Here is a 24344-nt window from a genome sequence, read left to right as displayed (position 1 = left end):
GTATGACAAATTGTGAAGTTGTATAAATAATAGTTATTGTTATTAATAATAAAGTGTGAATTTCATTTGAGCACCAAAATTCAAAACAGTTACAGGTCAAATATTTTAAAAACAAGAGAAAAACATTATACTTTAAAGGGAATATAAGAAAAAATTATGCCGCACTGGTGATGACACTTTCTGAACGTATATACCTTACTTAAAATTATGCATTAGAATTATGTAATACAAATATATGCATCAAAATTATTAATTAATAAATCCCTATAAAAAGCTAAATATGTATACTATAAACCCTAAAGCAAACAGTGAAATAACAAATATTTATGGCTACTAAGCCAACAAAGGAGATAAATTATAAAAGAAAATTAATCAAAAAGATGGGAGAAAGAGGAAAAAGGGGATGAAGAACAGATGAGTCAAAGAGAAAAACAATAAGATGGTAGATTTAAAGGAACCATATCAATAATCACATTACACGGAAATAGAGACTCAAATTGGATAAAAGCAAGACCCCAAACCACATGCTGCCCATAAGAAACCTAATTTAAATATGAGAATATAAACAGATTACAAATAAAAGAGCTACCAAACTACCACTAACCAAAAGAAAGTTGAAGTACTAATATCAGACACAGTAGATTTCAGAGCAAAAAATATGACAAAGGATAAAGAAGGTCATTTCATAATGATAAACTGTTAATTCACTAAGAAGACAAAACAATCCTAAAGGTTTATGAACTTAATAATAGACCTTCAAAATAAAAGAAGCAAAAACTGATAGAATTACAAAACAAAATAAACTTAATGGGAATGTAAAATGATGCAGCTACTTTGGAAAACAGTCTGATAGTTTCTCACAAAGGTTAAATGTAAAGTTACCATACGACCCAACAATCCCATTCCTAGATGTATACCCAGGAGAAATGAAACCATATGTTCACACAAAAACTTGTATACAAATATTTAAAGCAGCATTATACATAAATTCCAAAAAGTGGAGAAAACCTAAATGTCCATCAACTGATGAATGGATCAAATGTGGTATATTCCACATTTTTCGAACAGTGGAATATTATTTGGGCATAAAAAGGAATGAAATACTGATACAGGCTAAAACACGAATGAACCTTGAAAACAATATGCCTAGTGAAAGAAACCATTCACAAAGACCACATATGGTATTCCACTTCTATGAAATGTCCAGAACAGGCAAATCTATAGAGACAAAAGACAGATTAGTGGTTGTATAGGGCTGGGAGGGTGGGGTGAAAGGGAGGACTGCTAATGGGCACTGGGTTTCTTTTTGTAGTGATGGAAGTGTTCTAAAACTAATTATGGTGATGTCTGCACAACTCTGTGAATATACTAAAAAACAATGCACTGTACACTTTAAATGGATAAACTGTATGTTATGTAAATTATATCTCAATAAAGTTGGCTTAAAACAAGTAGTCTCACAGATATATGCAGAGATTTCAATACCACTCTCTCAACTGATAGAACAAGTACAGAAAATTGGCAAAGGAGACCTGAACAATATTATCAACAAAACTGACCTAGATATTTTCCCAAGAGAAATGAAAACATATGTTCAAAACAAAGACAAACGTTCATGGTGCCTTTATTCATAATAGAGAAACTGGCAACAACTCAAACGTCTGTCACCAATTGAATGGATGAACATACTGAGTTACATGCATACAACAGAGTACTCCTAAAGACAATAAAAAAAGAAGGAACTATTAATATAAACAACTACATGGATGAATCTCAAAATACTTATGCTGAGTGAAAGAAGCTAAACAAAGATTACATTATTCCATATACAGAAAGTTCTTAAAATGCTAATTAATATGTAGTAACAGCAGAATAGTGATAACCCTGGGAAGGGGAAACAGGGAAGAGCAGAAAGGAGGGATTACAAAAGAGAATGTGAAAACTTTTGGAGGCAATCGATACTTTCATTATCTTGATTGTAGTGATGATTTCACAGGTATAAACACATGTCAAAATATATCAATGTGTATATCTTAAATATGTGAACTTTACTGAAAATCAATAACACCTCAATAAAGGTATTAAAAATGCAAGTGCTTGAGCTTCAGCTTATTACTGAATTGGTCTGGAGTGGAGCCTAGACATGGGTATCCTTTTAAAAGCTTCCCCTCCCCACTTCATTTCCCCTGTCGATACTCTGCCTCCTCAAAACATACAAGATTGTCCCTGGGGAAGAGAATGAGGTGAGAGAGTTTAGATGACAGACTATTTCTTTGCATCATAAGCTTTTTCTCTGTAAACTCTAGAATATTATAGAAACTAACTTGTTAAGGTGCCACACAAACATCATACCTAACAACGATTAAAAAAAACTATTAAAGTTGAATATATTTAACTTTGCAGAAAGTAAGTTCTCACATTAGCCTATTTCCTTCTCAATTTTATCTTCTCCAGAGAACATTTCTATTTCACCTCTTAAGACCTGAAAAGATTTTAACAGAGTAACAGAGCTTACGGATGAAATAATGATTCAATTATCCATATACAACTTCTACTATTTTCACACTGTGAAATTCAAATAAATATCTGTATACATCATCATTTTTTAAATTTCTAAATTTTCATTAAAATTTGTAATTTCAGCAAGTCTAAAAAAATAAATCCATGGTAGCTAGGATTTACATCAGCACATTTTTACAATGTTGGCAAAAGTGGACCTTAAACATAAAGGGTCCTTTATGTTTAATAAATAAATTTTATTATTATAAATTCTTACAGTCATTTTTTGCTTAGGTTTCTGTTAAATAAGAGAACTACAGATTTTTTTAGTTGAACCATGTATGTGACAATACTATATTGAGGGAAAAAAGAAAACAATTTTCTCAACACTGCAGCAATTCTCTATAACCCTCCACTTAGAACCTAAACAATGACGTGCTTATCTAGAGCAACCCACAGAAGTATCTGTGCCAAGACAAATTAAAAAAATAAAATTTTCTCAAAATCTTAGTTTAGTTAAAATTCCTCTAAGACCTCTAAGGATATACTAATATTCATATGTAAAGCAGAACTTATTTTCCTTCAAATATGTAAATGTCATTCTCAAAATAACCAAGGGTTTTTAATACTCTACCATAAGCTTATTTTACCTACGTGATCAAAATAAAAATGATGAGAGAAGAGTTTTTAAATAATTATTTTATGCTTATTTAAGTATAGGATCTTTTTCCTCTTATGAAATTTGATTCTCATAGAATCCATTTGCAAAATAAATAATTTAATATGATAGCTAGCTATGAAAACAAAAATATAAATACGACCAATTTCTACCCATACATTAAACCCACTACTTACATGACCATCATAAATTATTTAACCTTTAAAACATTCGTACTAAAAAACCTAAGTTAAAAAAAAAGTGCCTTTTATTCCTTTATAAAGGAATCTAAATATTTGTTTTTCTCATTACTATAACTCTTATTACTCCCTTAAACAATCCATATCAAATTTCATCTGTATCTAATCTTATTCTCTCTCTAAAATGTATAATTTGGCCTAATATCATCTGCTGGTATCATCTTTCAACATGATGAGGCATTAAGTTTAAAAAGAAATTATAGTACACAGTGGTCATTTAAAAACTAAATTTGAATTTTTTCTCAACAACTTTTTATATGTGCCTATTCCTTTTGAAAGTTACTTTTTAAACAAAGCCAGCATGACCTATTCTGAATTATACTCAGGCCAAGTATCTTAATACTAAAATGGGAAGGAGAAAGACGAGCAGAATTAAGTAGTCATCCAAACACATAAACCTATAAATAATTTTATGTCAATGCATTTTTAAAGATTCTGCAATAGGGATGATAAATAAATTTCATCTTAAAGACCAACTCCAAGCAAATGATAATAACTGTCTAAAGTACTCTGTTAAGAGAATTCTTAAAGCTAAGTTCATTAAGCACAATTTCCCATCTATCAGAGTGGTAGATGTTGCATAGAAAACATTATTATTATAGTTTCTTAATGCTAAAGAACATTTGATCAAATCACACACAAAGTGAATGCTTTTGAGCAAGTTATTTAATTCTCACAGTTTCATTTCCTTCCTCTATAAAATAAGAAGAAACTTAACTATATCAAAAGATTGCTATAAGAATAAAATGTTAAAATGAAATAACATATATAAAATGCTATGTTAAAAAGTGCTTGTAAAGTGTAGAGAAATACACATTACAATTTTTTATTATTGGGGTTTATGCCTCTTTAATATATTTACTCAGAATTCCGATAAGTTGTTCTTACCAAGTTAGCAGCACTCACATTTGAAATATCTGAAGGATCCATTTCACTTTCTATTCTTGCTTTCTCTTCTGAAAATTTGTCTTCACTTGCTTGCAAAGGTGTGTCAGCTTGCTGAGTAACTGAAACACCCTCTGTATCAATGTGAACGGCAGGTATTTCAGAAGTTTGCACAGAATTGTCTTGTAAGAAACTACTGCCAGAGTTCTTGACATCATCCAGTGTACTCACTGTGAACTAACGAAACATATTACAGATTGAATCAGAGATAACCAAAAATACTCACCAACTTATTTCACTCTAGAAAACCTGATTCTGCTTAACCTATCAGCTGTAAAGCATCAGTTGACTGACTGACAGACGACTCAGTCATTTTTTGGTATGTTTCAAGGGTAAGAAGAGAAACCATTAAAAGCAGCCACAATTTTTATTTGCACATCTACTATGTTTAGCACATAGTAGCACATAGCACATCTACTATGTTTACTATGTAAAGCACTGTCTGAAGTGCTTTAGCAAATTAATCAATCTATACTGTAATTACATTTTATTTTAGTGGGCTGATTCCTGATGAGTACCCTATACACCTCACAAAAGAAATCTAGTCACAAGTATAATACTCTGTGTTATATTCAAATAACTAAAGGTATTTACATGGTTTTTAATATCAAATGAAGGCACTTTTCACCAAATATGTACTTCCAGGGCATTTTACTCAAAAACATTAAACTCGCTCTCTTTAGACAACATTAACACAGCCTCGAAGCATCTTTCATAAAGATCCACATCGCACATAATACCAAATCTCAGATCTAAAAGAGAAATACACCATAAAAAGTAGAGTATATGTCAGCATGCAGTTTCATTATGCAATTCATATTCTTTAGACTTCAATAGGCTCTCCATTCCCCTTTAGGAATATTTAACCCATAACCAGCAGAAACGTGAAAACCATTTAAACAAATACAACTTGTGCTGAAGTCAAATACCTACCCATTTTTAAAAAACTTTCTAGTTTAGTGAATAGGAACAAGCCTTTATTTTCACTTTCTAACAGAGTACAGAAAGAATGGCGCTATGTTTTCCAGCTATACTCAGGGTAATGAACTCCAAGGAGAAGAACTAAAATCTAAAATTGTGAATTTAAAACTTACTCACATCACTACTTAAATAAACATTAGATAAACATTGCAGTGGCCATAAAAACCCTAGTTTGATATAGTATTTATATAAATATTAAACTTGGCCAAGTCATATAAACTACTTTAAAAATCCTACTATTGGTTAGAACTTTAAAGTGTCCCAAAGTGTTCATTTTAGCATAAGCATTATTCAAATTGCATCACAATGTTTATATTGCTATCAACATTATCCATACATCAGTCACCATGGTTTATAATCTTCTCAGTAATATTTACATTAGCATTATTGATCTTTACAATATAGTCAACCCTGTTTATTAAAAAATCAATATCAACTTAAATAACAAAATCAAGGCTAAACTATAATGTTGAAAAATATATAAAAATGCTAATTCCATTTTCAGAATGACAGTGGAGAAAACAGTTATTAATATTAGCTTGGCCACCATAAGCAGTGAACTTTTATACTGAAATAATTTAACAATAATTACTCAAAAGTTCTATGTATAGACTATTTCTAAAATCTCAAAAAATCACATAAGTTTATTCATTACACAAAATCAGCATAATTTTTACACTGTTAAATTTTACAGTTAAAATATAATACATGTACCAAGAATGCTACATGTTAGCTAAGTGATATAAAAAGTGATTTCTTCATCAAATTTACCTACATTTAAAAGTTTCTTAAAGTTTCACCCAACAACTACGTACTGATTACTTCCTACGTATCTATGACTCTGCTCCATATTGTGGGAAATTAAAAGGCAACATAAGATAATGCCCACAAGGAGCTTTCAATCTCATGTGGGCACAAAACATACATATATTAAAGAGTTATAAAACATCAGGAACAATGTAGGATTAAGAGCCATTATTATCATCAAGGAAAAAGAACATGGAAGTTGAGTACAGTTTCTAATAAAAATAAATATCCTGCAGGTAAAAGTAGAGAATTTTAAAAAGCAGATACTATTCTGGACTGAGAAATATGACAACTGTTTTACAACTTTTTTACTTAGTCCCTGTACCTTATCAAAGAATATCTCTTATATTTCATTAGTCATTTTACATAAAATTATACTAACTGAAGGTAAATCTTTCTGTAAACAAATATCTTTTTAAAATGCATTGCTGGGACTTGCGTGGCCGTCCAGTGGTTAAGACTCCACGCTTCCAAGGCAGGGGGTGCAGGTTCAATCCCTGGTCTGGGAACTAAGATCCCACATGCCATGCAGGGTGGCCAAAAAAAATAATAATAATAATAATAAAATAAAAATTTTTTTAAAGTCCTGTTTTTAAAAAAAATGCCTTGCTTAACTGAGTAAGTAAAATAAACTTCAAATGGACTGACAGAAGAGTACTGGGAATATTAACTTTAAAGAATTATTTAAATATAAATCACTCTATACTCGAATTGTAGGAGATAAAAGTAGAGCAAGTGAAAAATGATTCTACTTTCATCATCATTTAAAATAACACTACAAATGAAGCAGGAGGACACCATTTTAACCAAGTAATCAAAGTTAACAAACTTGGGCAAATTGATATGATATGCCTTTAAATGTGAGGCTAAGAACAATCACTTTATTTCTGTCAAAAATGTATAAGCTAAAGTGAATAATGAATAAACAAACTGAAGAACATTGTACAAAAAACCCACAATGTATACTTCAAAAATATTAATGTCATGAAAGACAAAGACAGGCTGAGTAACTGGCCCTGGTGAAAGACATTAAAGAAACAAAGCCAAATACAATGTGTGATTCTAGATTGGATCATGCATCATGGAAAAAAATTCTATGAAGAAATTATTGGGACAACTGGAAATTTTTGAATATGGACTATAAATTAGATAACAATATTATATAAATGTCAAATTCCCTGAATTTTATAATTATAGTGTGGTTATGTAAAAGAGTTTCTCTGTTCTTTAGAGATATATACTATAGCATTTAAAGATGAATGGTTACGATGTTTGCACATTACTCTCAACTGTTTAGCATACAATATGAGTGTGTGATATGTAAATATAGAGAGAAAAAAATGTGGCAAAATGTTAATCTGTGAATCTAGGAAAAGGGTACAGGAGAGTTCATTATTCTATTCTTGCAACTTTTCTGTAGATCTGAAATTTTTCACAATAAAAAGTAAAAAATGAAGTAGAAAAATTAAGACATTCCAACATACATATATATATCCTTTATAAAAAAGCAATAAAAGGATTTTCAGAATGTACTACCTGGGTTCTCTCTGCAAGAGGATGATCACATGAGTGTAATGAGTCTTTGAGCTGAGATTCTATAGTATTAGAAGGTCCACCTCCAACAAATTCACCTTTCTGAATACTTTTGTCAGGTAAAAGACATACATTTTCTTTATCACTGTCATCCTTTGACCTTAATGCTTCTGTTGGTAATGAAACTTTTGGCATCACTGCTGTTGATCGTGAACGAACAGGCCTTCCTCTCTGAACAGTTTCCCATCCTTCAGCATCTTTCCGTTCTATGCAATTGAGGGAAGAAAATAAATCAAGATTTCTTTGATGATAAAAATTTTCAAAAACCTACAAAATAATATTTTCCAATCTAATTCCCATTAAATATAACTAAAATATAAACATGACACTAATTACTATGCAAGGTGTATTGTGCACAAGTGTGTGTGTACTCTCTAGTCCCTACAACCACACTGTGGGGTAGGTATAATTATCCCTATCTTACAAATGATAAAATTGAGATTAAGACTGACCTAAGGCCCTGGGACTTCCCTGGTGGTCCGGTGGTAAAGAATTCGCCTTACAATGCAGGGGACATGGGTTCGACCCCCAGTCCCACATGCCGCGGGGCAACTAAGCTGGAGCGCAACAACTACTGAGCTCACACGCCTCAACTAGAGAGCCTGCGTGCCGCAAACTACAGAGCCCACACACCCTGGAGCCTGTACGCCACAACTAGAGAGAAACCCGTGTGCCACAATGAAAGATCCCACATGCCTCAATGAAGATCCGGCATGCCACAACTAAGACCCAATGCAGCCAAAAATAAAATAAATAAATAAGAAATAAATCCTTAAAAAGAAAAAAAGACTGACCTAAGTCCCCACAGTCAAAAAGTAATAACATTTATATAGTGTATACTATGTGCTAGCACTGTTCTAAGTGCCTTAGATGTAACCCGTTTAAATAAACCCTCTTAGAGGGTTCCCAACAACCCTGTAAGATCAGTACTGTCATTCCCATATTACCAATGAGGAAACTGAGACAAAGAGAGGTTGAGTAATTTACCCAAGGTCACACACTTAGTAAAGGTAAAGCCAAGATGCAAGTCTAGGCAAATTGGTTCTGATGTCCATAGCCCAATGAATATGTAAAAACTACCTCCCCTTCTTTTAGAATCCAAACATAGGCCTTGGTCCAAAATCCACGTTCTTTTTCCCCTGTCTCAGTACTAATAGTACACACTGACTTAGGAAAAAAAGGAAAAAAACTATTTTAATGATCATAAGATTATAGTGTTAAATGAATGAACCCTCAATGATCTAGTCCACTATTTCACCATACACATAAGAAAATGAGGGCCTGTATCCAAAGTCACAGAGCAAACTAGCCTAAAATAAATAAGAAGCTTCTGCCAAAATGCTTCAAAATTTCACAACCTGAGATATATATGTATACAGTGATAGCCACAATTTTTAAAATTTTACAGGCTAATTGTAATCTGTCAAAATTAGTATGAAGACTTCCAGTTCTGGCCAAGTGGAGGAGCCTCACCTTCATTTCCAGGTCCTCCTACTTACAACTAAAAACTCTAGGAAAAAACATACAAAATAAGCACAGGACGATTTTAAAAGATATAAAGTAGTAGGTGGACTGCCTAGTGACCCTGGGAATTGAAAAGTAGCCCAGCAGTGAGTTCTCTGTTTTTGTTTATTGCTGACAGGATGCTATAAAAGCCTCCAATCCAGAAGGACCAACTGACATAGACAAAACAGGCATCAGCAAAACTTGTTCTGCCAAGCCAAAGGACAGAGAAAAGGATGGCCTAAGAAAACAGACAACCATTTTGGCAATATTCCTTCTATTCTAGCCAAACGTCAGTGGAAACCTTCCACCCCATAGTTTCAATAGGGGTAAGCAGAGAGCTGAAGTTCCATTGCCCACCTGGCAGAAGCAGATGGTGGTCCAATTCCCTCACCAAAACAGTGTCAGCAAAGGTGAACAGTGAGCTGAGCTTTTACCTCCAAATGGCATTAATAACACTAAACAAAGTGGTAGGAACTGTACTTACTCAGCACTCCACTTTCCCTCACACCTAGTGTCAGTGGGAAGCTGAACTTCCACACCCACCAAGCAGCAGTGAGACTTAATGAGGTACTGAGAGTCAGAACTGGTAGACACTGCTCCTCCCTACCCCCACTTTCAGCAGGGCTCAATGGTGAGCAGAGCCTCTACTTCCACCTGGCATCAAAGACACATAGGACTAGTCAATATTCTGACCTCCCCTGCCCCCAGTGTCAGCAGGTACCCTGTAGAAATCTGAGCTTCCACCCTCACCAGCATCACTGCCATAGAACAAAGTGGTAGGAGACAGATTTACTTGGCACATGGATCCCCTTCCACCTTGTAAGCAGGACCAATCAGAAAGCTAAGATTCCACTCCACCCTACAGGGACAAGTCAGGAGTCAGTCCTCTGTTCACTTTGCCCCTCCCTTGTGTCAGTGGGGCACAGCAGAGAACTGAGCTTACACCAGCAGTAGGAGCCAAGGAAGTGGTGAAAGTTGGTGCCCCAATTTTCCTGGAAAGGAGTCATAGGGAATACCTTCAACGGAGTATAAGGGACCTGTAGGCCAATAACAAAAGAGGTAACATTTGTGTCATTGGCATCCCAGAAGGAGAGGAGAGAGAAGGTAGGACTGAAAAAGTATTTAAAGAAAGAACAAATAAAAACTTCCCAAACTTAGTGAAAGACATAAAACTAAACATTCAAGGAACTAAGAAATCCAAAGAAATTTATGCCAAACTCATCATAATGAAACCTCTGAAAACTAAAAACAAAGAAAAATTCCTAAAAGAAGCCATTGTCTATAACAGAACATCAATTTTAATGACAGCAAATTTCTCATCCGAAACACTGAATGCCAGGAGGAAATGGCACAACTTTCAAGGATTGAAAGAACTGTCAATCGCAAATTCATACCCAGTGAAAATATCCTTCAGGAATGAAAGGCAAATAAAGGCATTCTCAGATAAAAGGAAAACTAAGAGAATGTGTCACTAGCAAACCGGCCCTTAAAGAATGACTAAAGAAAGTTCCCTAAAGAGAAAAAAGTTTTTTTTACAAAAAAAGAGAACATGGACTAAATGCTCCAATCAAAAGACACAGAGTGGCAGACTGGATAACAAAACAAGAGCATACAATATGCTACCTATAAGAGACCCTCTTTAGGGTGAAGGACACGCACAGATTGAAAGTGAGAAGATGGAAAAAGATATTTCATGCAAATAGAAATGACAGTAAAGCAGGGGTTGCAAAACTCATATCAGAAAAAACAGACTTTAAAACAAAGGCCAAGGGAGATCTTCAAGATGGCAGAGTAGTAAGACGTGGAGATCATCTTCCTCTCCACAAATACATCAGAAATACATCTACATGTGGAACAACTCCTACAAAACATCTACTGAACGCAGGCAGAAGACCTTAGACTCCCCAAAAGGCAAGAAACTCCCCACGAACCTGGGTAGGGTAAAAGAAAAAACAGAGACACAAGAATAGGGACAGGACCTGCACCTCAGGGAGGGAGCTGTGAAGCAGGAAAAGTTTCCACACACTAGGAAGCCCCTTCACTGGCAGAGACAGGAGGTGGGCGGGGGGAAGCTTCAGAGCCACGGAGAAGAGCGCAGCAACAGGGGTGCAGAGGGCAAAGCAGAGAGATTCCCGCACAGAGTAGAGGTGCTGACGAGCACTCACCAGCCTGAGAGGCTTGTCTGCTCACCCGCCAGGGCGGGTGGGGGCTGGGAGATGAGGCTCCAGCATTGGAGGTCAGATCCCAGGGAGAAGACTGGGATTGGCTGCATGAACACAGCCCGAACGGGACTAGTGTGCCACAGCTAGCTGAGAGGGAGTCCGGGAAAAAGTATGGAACTGCCTAAGAGGCAAGAGACCATTGTTTCAGGGTGAACAAGGAGAAGGGATTCACAGCACCGCCTAAACGAGCTCCAGAGATGGGCACGAGCCATGGCTATCAGTGCGGACACCAGAGAAGGGCATGAAACTCTAAGGCTGCTGCTGCAGCCACCAAGAAGCCTGTGTGCAAGCACAGGTCACTATCCACACCTCCCCTCGGGAGAGCCTGTGCAGCTGGCCACTGTCAGGGTCCCGTGATACAGGGACAGCATACCCAGGAGAACACACGGCATGCCTCAGGCTGCTGCAATGTCACAGGGGCCTCTGCCGCCGCAGGCTCGCCCCACATTCCAAACACCTCACTCCCCCCAGCCTGAGTGAGCCAGAGTCACCTAATCAGCTGCTACTTTAACCCCGTCCTGTCTGAGGGAAGAACAGACGCCCTCAGGCGACCTACACGCAGAGGCAGGGCCAAATCCAATGCTGAACCCCAGGAGCAGTGTGAACAAGAAGAGAAAGGGAAATTTCTCTCAGCAGCCTCAGGAGCTGTGCATTAAATCTCCACAATCAACTTGATGTACCCTGCACCTGTGGAATGCCTGCGTAGACAACGAATCAACAAAAAATTGAGGCAGTGGACTTTGGGAGAACTGTAGACTTGGGGTTTGCTTTCTGCAAATAATTTGTTTCTGGTTATATGTTTATCTTTAGTATTTAGAGTTTATTATCATTAGTAGAATTGTTTATAGATTTGGTTTCTCTATTACTTTATTTTTTACTATATAGATAAATATATATACCTTTTCCTTTTTCTTTTTTTGTGAGTGTGTATGTGTACACTTCTTTGCATGATTTTGTCTGTACAGCTTTGCTTTTACCATTTGTCCTAGGGTTCGGTCTGTCCGTTATATATATATATTTTTTTTAAGTATATTTTTTTGTGCTTGTTATCATTGGTGGATTTGTTTTTCAGTTTGGTTGCTCTCTTCTTTCTTTTTTTTTCTTTTATTACTTTTAAATTTTTTAATTTTTAACAATTATTTTTCATTTTTTATTTTAATAACATTATTTTATTCTATTTTATTTTTATTTCTTTCTTTCTTTTTTTCTCCCTTTTCTTCTGAGGCGTGTGGCTGACAGGGTCTTGGCACTCTGGCCAGGTGTCAGGCCTGTGCCTCTGAAGTGGTAGAGCCGGGTCCAGGACATTGGTCCACCAGAGACCTCTCGGCTCCACGTAATATCAAATGGCGAAAGCAATCCCAGAGATCTCCATCTCAACTCTAAGACCCAGCTCCACTCAAAGACCAGCAAGCTACAGTGCTGGACACCCTATGCCAAACGACTAGCAAGACAGGAACACAACCCCACCCATTAGCAGAGAGGCTGCCTAAAATCATGATAAGGTCACAGACACCCCAAAACACACCAAAGGACGTGGTCCTGCACACCAGAAAGACAAGATCCAGCCTCATCCACCAGAACACAGGCACTAGTCCCCGCCACCAGGAAGCCTGCACAACCCACTGAACCAACCTTACCCACTGGGGGCAGACACCAAAAACAACAGGAACTACAAACTTGCAGCCTTCAAAAAGGAGACCCCAAACACAGTAAGTTAAGCAAAATCACAAGACAGGGAAATACACAGCTGATGAAGGAGCAAAGTAAAAATCCACAAGACCAAACAAATGAAGAGGAAATAGGCAGTCTACCTGAAAAAGAATTCAGAGTAATGATAGTAAAGATGATCCAAAATCTTGGAAACAGAATGGAGAAAATACAAGAAACATTTAACAAGGACCTAGAAGAACTAAAGAGCAAACAAACAATGATGAACAACACAATAAATGAAATTAAAAATTCTCTAGAAGAAATCAATAGCCAAATAACTGAGGCAGAAAAATGGATAAGTGACCTGGAAGATAAAATAGTGCAAATAACTATCACAGAGCAGAATAAGAAAAAAAGAATGAAAAGAATTGAGGACAGTCTCAGAGACCTCTGGGACAATATTAAACACACCATCATTAGAATTATAGGGGTCCCAGGAGAAAAAGAGAAAAAGAAAGGGACTGAGCAAATGTTTGAAGAGATTATAGTTGAAAACTTCCCTAATATGGAAAAGGAAATAGTCAGTCAAGTCCAGGAAGCCCAGAGAGTCCCATACAGGATAAATCCAAGGAGAAACATGCCAAGACACATATTAATCAAACTATCAAAAATTAAATACAAAGAAAAAATATTAAAAGCAGCAAGGAAAAAGCAACAAATAACATACAAGGGAATCACCCTAAGGTTAACAGCTGATCTTTCACCAGAAACTCTGCAAGCCAGAAGGGAGTGGCAGGACATATGTAAACTGATAAAGGGAAAAACCTACAAGCAAGGTTACTCTACCCAGCAAAGATGTCATTCAGATTCGATGGAGAAGTTAAAACCTTTACAGACAAGCAAAAGTTAAGAGAATTCAGCACCACCAAACCAGCTTTACAACAAATGCTAAAGGAACTTCTCTAGGCAGGAAACACAAGAGAAGGAAAAGACCTACAATAACAATCCCAAAACAATTAACAAAATGGTAAAAGGAACATACATATCGACAACTACCTTAAATGTAACTGCATTAAATGTTCCAACCAAAAGACACACACTGGCTGAATGGACAGAAAAGCAAGACCGTATATACGCTGCCTACAAGAGACCCACTTCAGACCTACGGACACATACAGACTGAAAGTGAGGGGACAGACAAAGATATTCCATGCAAATGGAAATCAAAAGAAAGCTGGAGTAGCAATTCCCATATCAGACAAAATAGACTTTAAAATAAAGACTATTACAAGAGACAAAGAAGGACACTACATAATGATCAAGGGATCAACCCAACAAGAAGATATGACAATTGTAAATATTAATGCACCCAACATAGGAGCACCTCAATACATAAGGCAAATGCGAACAGCCATAAAAAGGGAAATCAACAATAACAGAGTCATAGTAGGGGACTTTAACACCCCTCTTTCAACAATGGACAGATCATCCAAAATAAAAATAAATAAGGAAACACATGCTTTAAATGATACATTAGAGGAGCTTCAAGACGGTGGAAGACTAAGATGTGGAGATCACCTTCCTCTCAACAAATACATCAGAAATACATCTACATGTGGAACAACTCCTACAGAACACCTACTGAACACTGGCAGAAGACCTCAGACCTCCCAAAAGGCAAGAAACTCCCCACGTACCTGGGTAGGGCAAAGGAAAAAAGAAAAAACAGAGACAAAAGAATAGGGACGGGACCTGCACCAGTGGGAGGGAGCTGTGAAGGAGGAAAGGTTTCCACACACTAGAAGCCCCTTTGCAGGCAGAGACTGCAGGTGGCGGAGGAGGGTAGCTTCGGAGCCACAGAGGAGAGCACAGCAACGGGGGTTCAGAGGGCAAAGCGGACAGATTCCCACACAGAGGATCGGTGCTGACCAGCACTCACCAGCCCGAGAGGCTTCTCTGCTCACCCGCCGGGACGGGTCGGGGCTGGGAGCTGAGGCTTCGGCTTCGGTTGGATTCCAGGGAGAGGACTGGGGTTGGCTGCGTGAACACAGCCTGAAGGGGGTTAGTGAGCCACAGCTAGCAAGGAGCGAGTCCGGGAAAAGGTCTGGAGCTGCCGAAGAGCAAGAGACTTTTTCTTGCCTCTGTTTCCTGGTGCGAGAGGAGAGGGGATTCAGAGCGCCGCTTAAAGGAGTTCCACAGACAGGCGCGAGCCGCGGCTAACAGCGCGGACCGCAGAGATGGGGATGGGACGCTAAGGCTGCTGCTGCAGCCACCAAGAAGCCTGTGTGCAAGCACAGGTCACTATCCACACCTCACCTCCTGGGAGCCTGTGCAGCCCGCCACTGCCAGGGTCCCATGATCCAGGGACAACTTCCCCGGTAGAACGCATGGCGCACCTCAGGCTGGTGCAACATCACACCGGCCTCTGCCACTGCAGGCTCGCCCTGCATCCGTACCCCTCCCTCCCCCCGGCCTGAGTGAGCCAGAGGCCCCGAATCAGCTGCTCCTTTAACCCCGTCCTGTGTGAGTGAAGAACAGATGTCCTCAGGCGACCTACATGCAGAGGCGGGTCCAAATCCAAAGCTGAACCCAGGGAACTGTGCAAACAAAGAAGAGAAAGGGAAACTTCTCCCAGCAGCCACAGGAGCAGAGGATTCAATCTCCACAGTCACCTTGATGTACCCTGCATCTGTGGAATACCTGAATAGACAACGAATCATCCCAAAATGAGGAGGTGGACTTCGGGAGCAAAGATATATATATATTTTTTCCCTTTTTCTCTTTGTGTGAGTGTGTATGTGTATGCTTCTGTCTGTGATTTTGTCTTTATAGTTTTACTTTTGCCATTTGTCTTAGGGTTCTGTCTGTCCATTTTTTGGTTTGTTTGTTTGTTTTTTCTTTTTATTACTTTTAAAAAATTTTTACTTAATATTTTTTATTTTAATAACGTTCTTTTATTTTATTTTACTTTATTTTATTTTATTATATTTTCTTTCTTTCTTTCTTTCTATTTTTTCTCCCTTTTATTCTGAGCCGTGTGGATGAAAGGCTCTTGGTGCTCCACCCAGGCATCAGGGCTGTGCCTCTGAGGTGGGAGAGCCAAGTTTAGGAGACTGGTCCACAAGAGACCTCCCAGCTCCACATAATATCAAACAGCGAAAATCTCCCAGAGATCTCCATCTCAATGCCAAGACCCAGCTTCACTCAACGACCAGCAAGCTACAGTGCTGGACACCCTATGTCAAACAACTAGCAAGACAGGAACACAACCCCACCCATTACCAGAGAGGCTGCCTAAAATCATACTAAGGCCACAGACACCCCAAAACACACCACCAGACGTGGATGTGCCCACCAGAAAGACAAGATCCAGCCTCATCCACCAGAACACAGGCACTAGTCCCCTCCACCAGGAAGCCTACACAACCTACTGAACCAACCTTAGCTACTGGGGACAGATACCAAAAACAACAGGACCTACGAACCTGAAGCCTGCAAAAAGTACACCCCAAACACAGTGAGATAAGCAAAATGAGAAGACAGAAAAACACACAGCAGATGAAGGAGCAAGGTAAAAACACACCAGACCTAACAAATGAAGAGGAAGTAGGCAGTCTACCTGAAAAAGAATTCAGAATAATGATAGTAAAGATGATCCAAAATCTTGGAAACAGAATAGAGAAAATACAAGAAACACTTAACAAGGACCTAGAAGAACTAAAGAGCAAACAAACAGTGATGAACAACACAATAAATGAAACTAAAAATTCTCTAGAAGGGATCAATAGCAGAATAACTGAGGCAGAAGAACGGGTAAGTGACCTGGAAGATAAAATAGTGGAAATAACTACTGCAGAGCAGAATAAAGAAAACAGAATGAAAAGAATAGAGGACAGTCTCAGAGACCTCTGGTACAACATTAAATGCACCAACATTTGAATTATAGGGGTCCCAGAAGAAGAAGAGAAAAAGAAGGGGACTGAGCAAATATTTGAAGAGATTATAGTTGAAAACTTCCCTAATATGGGAAAGGAAATAGTCAGTCAAGTCCAGGAAGCCCAGAGAGTCCCATACAGGATAAATCCAAGGAGAAACATGCCAAGACACATATTAACCAAACTATCAAAAATTAAATACAAAGAAAAAATATTAAAAGCAGCAAGGAAAAAGCAACAAATAACATACAAGGGAATCACCCTAAGGTTAACAGCTGATCTTTCACCAGAACCTCTGCAAGCCAGAAGGGAGTGGCAGGACATATGTAAAGTGATAAAGGGAAAAACCTACAAGCAAGGTTACTCTACCCAGCAAGGACCTCATTCAGATTCAATGGAGAAATTAAAACCTTTACAGACAAGCGAAAGTTAAGAGAATTCAGCACCACCAAACCAGCTTTACAACAAATGCTAAAGGAACTTCTCTAGGCAGGAAACACAAGAGAAGGAAAAGACCTACAATAACAAACCTGAAACAATTAAGAAAATGGTAATAGGAACATACATGTCGATAATTACCTTAAATGTAAATGGATTAAATGCTCCAACCAAATGATATAGACTGGCTGAATGGATACAAAAACAACACCCATATATATGCTGTCTATAAGAGACCCACTTCAGACCTAGGGAAACATACAGACCAAAAGTGAGGGGATAGACAAAGATATTCCATGCAAATGGAAATGAAAAGAAAGCTGCAGTAGCAATTCTCATATCAGACAAAATAGACTTTAAAATAAAGACTATTACAAGAGACGAAGAAGGACACTACATTATGATCAAGGGATCGATCCATGAAGAAGATATGACAATTGTAAATATTTATGCACCCAACATAGGAGCACCTCAATACACAAGGCAAATGCTAACAGCCATAAAAGGGGAAATTGACAGTAACTCAATCACACTAGGAGACTTTAACACCTCACTTTCACCAATAGACAGATCATCCAAAATGAAAATAAATAACGAAACACAAGCTTTAAATGATACATTAAACAAGATGGACCTAATTGGTATTTATAGGACATTCCCTCCAAGAACAACAGAATACACATTCTTCTCAAGTGCTCATGGAATATTCTCCAGGAGAGATCATATCTTGGGTCACAAATCAAGCCTTGGTAAATTGAAGAAAATTGAAATCGTATCAAGTATCTTTTCTGACCACAATGCTATGAGACTAGATATCAATTACAGGAAAAAATCTGTAAAAAATACAAACACATGGAGGCTACACAATACACTACTTAATAACCAAGAGATCACTGAAGAAATCAAAGAGGAAATCAAAAAATACCTAGAAAAAAATGACAATGGAAACACGACGACCCGAAACCTTTGGGATGCAGCAAAAGCAGTTCTAAGAGGGAAGTGTATAGCAATACAGTCCTACCTTAAGAAACAAGAAACATCTCAAATAAACAACCTAACCTTACACCTAAAGCAATTAGAGAAAGAAGAACAAAAAAAACCCAAAGTTAGCAGAAGGAAAGAAATCATAAAGATCAGATCAGAAATAAATGAAGAAGAAATGAAGGAAACAATAGCAAAGATCAATAAAACTAAAACCTGGTTCTTTGAGAAGATAAACAAAATTGATAAACCATTAGCCAGACTCATCAAGAAAACAATGGAGAAGACTCAAATCAATAAAATTAGAAATAAAAAAGGAGAAGTAACAACTGACACTGCAGAAATACAAAGGATCAGGAGAGATTACTACAAGCAACTATATGCCAATAAAATGGACAACCTGGAAGAAATGGACAAATTCTTAGAAATGCACAACCTTCTGAGACTGAACCAGGAAGAAATAGAAAATATGAACAGTCCAATCACAAGCACTGAAATTGAAACTGTGATTAAATATCTTCCAACAAATAAAAGCCCAGGACCAGATGGATTCACAGGCAAATTCTATCAAACATTTAGAGAAGAGCTAACACCTATCCTTCTCAAACTCTTCCAAAATATAGCAGAGGGAGGAACACTCCCAAACTCATCCTACGAGGCCACCATCACCCTGATACCAAAACCAGACAAAGATGCCACAAAGAAAGAAAATTACAGGCCAATATCGCTGTTGAACATAGATGCAAAAATCCTCAACACAATACTAGCAAACAGAATCCAACAGCACATTAAAAGGATGATACACCATGGTCAAGTGGGGTTTATCCCAGGAATGCAAAGATTCTTCAATATACACAAATCAATCAATGTGATAAACCATATTAACAAATTGAAGGAGAAAAACCATATGATCATCTCAATAGATGCAGAAAAAGCTTTCGACAAAATTCAACACCCATTTATGATAAAAACCCTCCAGAAAGTAGGCATAGAGGGAACTATCCTCAACATAATAAAGGCCATATATGACAAACCCACAGCCAACATCGTCCTCAATGGTGAAAAACTGAAACCATTCCCGCTAAGATCAGGAACAAGACAAGGCTGCCCACTCTCACCACTATTATTCAACATAGTTTTGGAAGTTTTAGCTACAGCAATCAGAGAAGAAAAAGAAATAAAAGGAATCCAAAAAGGAAAAGAAGAAGTAAAGCTGTCACTGTTTGCAGATGACATGATACTATACATAGAGAATCCTAAAGATGCTACCAGAAAACTCCTAGAGCTAATCAATGAATTTGGTAAAGTAGCAGGATACAAAATTAATGCACAGAAATCTCTTGCATTTCTATACACTAATGATGAAATCTGAAAGTGAAATTAAGAGAACAGTCCCATTTACCATTGCAACAAAAAGAATAAAATATCTAGGAATAAACCTACCTAAGGAGACAAAAGATCTGTGTGCAGAAAATTATAAGATACTGATGAAAGAAATTAAAGATGATACAAATAGATGGAGAGATATACCATGTTCTTGGATTGGAAGAATCAGCATTGTGAAAATGACTATACTACCCAAAGCAATCTACAGATTCAATGCAATCCCTATCACTCTACCACTGGCATTTTCCACAGTAGTAGAACAAAAAAATTCACAATTTGTATGGAAACACAAAAGACCCTGAACAGTCAAAGCAATCTTGAGAAAGAAAAGTGGAGCTGGAGGAATCAGGCTTCCTGACTTCAGACTATACTACAAAGCTACAGTAATCAAGACAGTATGGTACTGGCACAAAAATAGAAATACAGATCAATGGAACAGGATAGAAAGCCCAGAGATAAACCCACGCACATATGGTCACCTTATGTTTGAGAAAGGAGGCAAGAGTATACAATGGAGGAAAGACTGCCTCTTCAATAAGTGGTCCTGGGAAAACTGAACAGCTACATGTAAAAGAATGAAATTAGAACACTCCCTAACACCATACACAAAAATAAACTCAAAATGGATTAAAGACCTAAATGTAAGGCCAGACTCTATAAAAGTCTTAGAGGAAACATAGGCAGAACACTCTATAACATAAATCACAGGAGATCCTTTTTGACCTACCTCCTAGAGAAATGGAAATAAAAACAAAAATAAACAAATGGGACCTCATGAAACTTAAAAGCTTTTTTGCACAGCAAAGGAAAACATAAACGAGATCAAAAGACAACCCTCACGGAGAAAATATTTACAAATGAAGCAACTGACAAAGGATTAATCTCCAAAATATACAAGCAGCTCACGTGGCTCAATATCAAAAAAACAAATCCAAAAATAGGCAGAATACCTAAATAGACATTTCTCCAAAGAAGATATACAGATTGCCAACAAACACATGAAAAAATGCTCAACATCACTAATCATTAGAGAAATGCAAATCAAAACTACAGTGAGGTATCACCTCACACCGGTCAGAATGGCTGTCATGAAAAAATGCTGGAGAGGGTGTGGAGAAAAGGGAACCCTCTTGAACTGTTGCTGGGAATGTAAATTGATACAGCACTATGGAGTACAATATGGAGGTTCCTTAAAAATCTAAAAATAGAACTACCATATGAGCCAGCAATCTCACTACTGGGCATATACCCTGAGAAAACCATAATTCAAAAAGAGTCATGTACCACAATGTTCATTGCAGCACTATTTACAATAGCCAGAACAAGGAAACAACCTAAGTGTCCATCAACAGATGAATGGATAAAGAAGATGTAGCACATATATACAATGGAATATTACTCAGCCATAAAAATAAATGAAACTGAGTTATTTGTAGTGAGGTGGATGGACCTAGAGCCGGTCAATCAGAGTGAAGTAAGTCAGAAAGAGAAAAACAAATACCGTATGCTTACTCATATATATGGAATATAAAGAAAAAGAAAAAAAATGGTTCTGATGAACCTAGAGGCAGGACAGGAATGAAAACACAGACATAGAGAATGGACTTGAGGACACGGGGAGGGGAAAGATAAGCTGGAACAAAGTGAGAGAGAAACACTGACATATATACACTACCAAATGTAAAACAGATAGCTAGTGGGAAGCAGCTGCATAGCACAGGGAGATCAGCTCGGTGTTTTGCCACCACCTAGAGGGGTTGGATATGGAGGTTGGGAATGAGACACAAGAGGGAGGGTATATGGGGATATACGTATGCATATAGTGATACAACAGAAAGTAACACAACATTGTGAAGCAATTATACTCCAATAAAGATATTAAAGGAAAAAAGAAAAAAAAAATGCCCTGGAATAATCCCAACCTGACTGTGATTTGTTATCATTTTTATTTATCACTGTATTCAATTCACTAATATGTTGTTCAATGTTCAAGAGAAAATGTTTTATTATAATATCCTTTTTAGGTTTTGATATTAAGGTTATAAAATGATCTCTCTTTTATTCTGAGGAAGAGTTTCTTTAAGATTGAATGTAACTTTACCTAAAATGTTTGGAAGAATTCACAGGTGAAGCCATTTTGACCTGGAATTTTCTTTGTGAAAAAATGTTTCATTATTAACTCACATTTTTTTAATACTTATAAGTTCCTTCAAGCTTTTCTAATTCTTGCTATGCAACTTTTGTTATGTTTTTCAAGTTGTTAATTTTTTCTAAATTACTAAATTTAGTGTATAATATTGCTCATAATTTCTTTTTAACATTTTTGGGATCTGTGCCAATGCCCCTGTTTCATTCCTGGTGCTAGGCCTTGTCTCCTCTTTTTCTTGGTATTACTAGAAGTCTGTTAATTTTATTGGTCTATTTGAAGAACGACATTTTGGCTTTGTTAATTTTTCTCTATTCTCTCCTGTATTTTTCCTTCCATATTCCTTGGGTCTAGCTTGTTCTTTTCTAACTTCTTAAGATGGACAGAGAATGGATTTTAGGTTTTCCTCCTTTCTAATTGGTGTAATTGAGGCTAGAAATTTTCCTCAAAGCATAGCTTTACCCTAATCCCAAAGATTTTAAATGTTCATTTTTATTCAACTGACATTTTCTAATTTTCAGTGTGATTTCTTCCCTGACTCATGGATTATTCAGACATAAATTCCAAAATTTCAAAAATCTGAGAATTGTACAGCTATCTTTTTGTAATGAATTTCTAACTTCATTCCACTGTGTTAAGACAGATAGAATAAGTTCAATCATCTGAAAGTTGTTGAAACTTGTTTAATGTGTCAATTTTGGTAAATATTCCATGTGTGCTTGAATATGTGTTTGGACTTACAGCCATGACAAAGTAGCCTGTATTAAAATTAATCTTCTTCCTGCCGAACACAACTACAAGAGCTAGATGAAATATATAAATGAATTGTTTAAAGGCATTGGAAAGCAACCAATATAGGCAAGATTTGAGGAACTACAATTCTTGAGAATAGAGACAACAACGTGAGATCCATATTCACCCTAGAATTTTCCCTGAAGACTGCTGGAATTCACAGAGCAGGAAAGTGAGTTCTAGCAAAAACCAGCAGTCCTATCTAGCTAAGACAGATATTGGAGTTCGATGAGTCTAAAGCAACTGGGGCTTCAGGGGAAAAAATCTTGGAGAGGGGGAAACTGCAGGAAAGTAAGCCAAAAGAATCTGCATTCAATCTTCCCCTAAGAAGTCTGACAACTGCTAAGCTTTGCATATACAGGGCAAGATTCCAAGACACCCAGCAGAAAACAGCAGCTGGGATGCTAATGAACTAAGCAGATATTGTAGCAACTGTATGGTACTAAGAAACAAAAGTTGGAATTCAGGAATGAAGTGGTCTTGGCAAGCACCCCAGGTTTGCAGTTGAGACCCCAAAAGGAACAAGAAAAAACTAAAACACATCAACTTTAATAAAACCTCAAGCCAAACCTTGACAGGATTAAGGTGCTCTGCTTGTTCTCTACCTTACTGCCATAAAAAACTATATATTTTTAGAAGAAGCCTCTATAACTTTTAGTATACAATGTTAAACATTCAATTAGGATGCCTCAATATGAGGCATCCTAATCAAAAAGAGTAAAATAACTGAAAACTGCCCCAAAAATGTTTTGTAAACTAACAAACTCACAGGTGGTTCAAACATTTTACTTTTCAGACACAGATTTTTAAAATAGCTATTATTAATATGTTCAAGAAGATATGGATTAGACATACAGAACAGAGGATGAGTAGAATGACTAGAAGACATATCAGTAAAAAGTTTCCAGATTGAAGCAACAAAAGGGAAAAAATGGAAAAGAAAAAGCATTAGTTGTTAGACTTATCAATTATGTCAAGTTCATTAATCAGGTCGTTTACATATTTTTGATCTTTACTGATCTTTATCTACAGGTACTATCATTTGAGACAGTTATGGTAAAATCTCCCAGTGTAAATATAGACTTTTTTTCAATTTTTCCTTTCAGTCCTGTCAGGGTTTGTTTTATATATTTAAAAGATATGTTATGTACATATAAATTTAGAATTACTTTATCTCTCTGTTGAAATGACCCTTTAATAATTTTTAAAAATCTCTCTTTAAAATGTTTCTGGGCTGCTCTTATTTCATCTGGTAACAATACTAGCTTTGATTTGAATGGGGTATGTATAGAATATCTTTCCCTGTCTTTTTCTTTTGACTCTTCTACGTCTTAATATTGAAGGTGTATCTCTTATAAGCAGAATACAATTGGGCTTTATTTTTAAGAGTTTTATAATCTTCGTTTTAAAAATTTAATATTTAGACCATTTACATTTAATGTAGGGATTGATACATTTGCATTTACTTCTATTACATTATAATTCTTTTTTTGATTTGTCTTATCTGTTTTGTGTTTCTTTTTTTCCTCTTCTCTTGCTTTCTTT

The 24344-nt window shown here is 36.8% G+C and overlaps 1 protein-coding gene across 6 annotated transcripts in view; it reads right to left on the bottom strand.

The window, feature by feature from the left end:
- Nucleotides 1-24344, bottom strand: part of SCAPER (S-phase cyclin A associated protein in the ER) — a 489933-nt gene that overhangs the window by 328038 nt on the left and 137551 nt on the right. For 5 of the 6 annotated variants that reach the window (XM_068556227.1, XM_068556256.1, XM_068556235.1 and 2 more), the window contains 2 exons: nt 7687-7949; nt 4306-4539 (listed from right to left, as the gene is read on the bottom strand). In XM_068556227.1, the coding sequence (XP_068412328.1) occupies nt 4306-4539; nt 7687-7949 (497 nt within the window). The remainder of the gene's footprint in view (nt 1-4305; nt 4540-7686; nt 7950-24344) is intronic. The other variant, XM_068556251.1, reaches the window with a different exon arrangement.

The sequence above is a fragment of the Eschrichtius robustus genome, chromosome 1 (assembly GCF_028021215.1).
Source record: "Eschrichtius robustus isolate mEscRob2 chromosome 1, mEscRob2.pri, whole genome shotgun sequence".
NCBI lineage: Eukaryota > Metazoa > Chordata > Mammalia > Artiodactyla > Eschrichtiidae > Eschrichtius > Eschrichtius robustus.
This window is presented reverse-complemented; position numbering and strand designations above follow the sequence as displayed.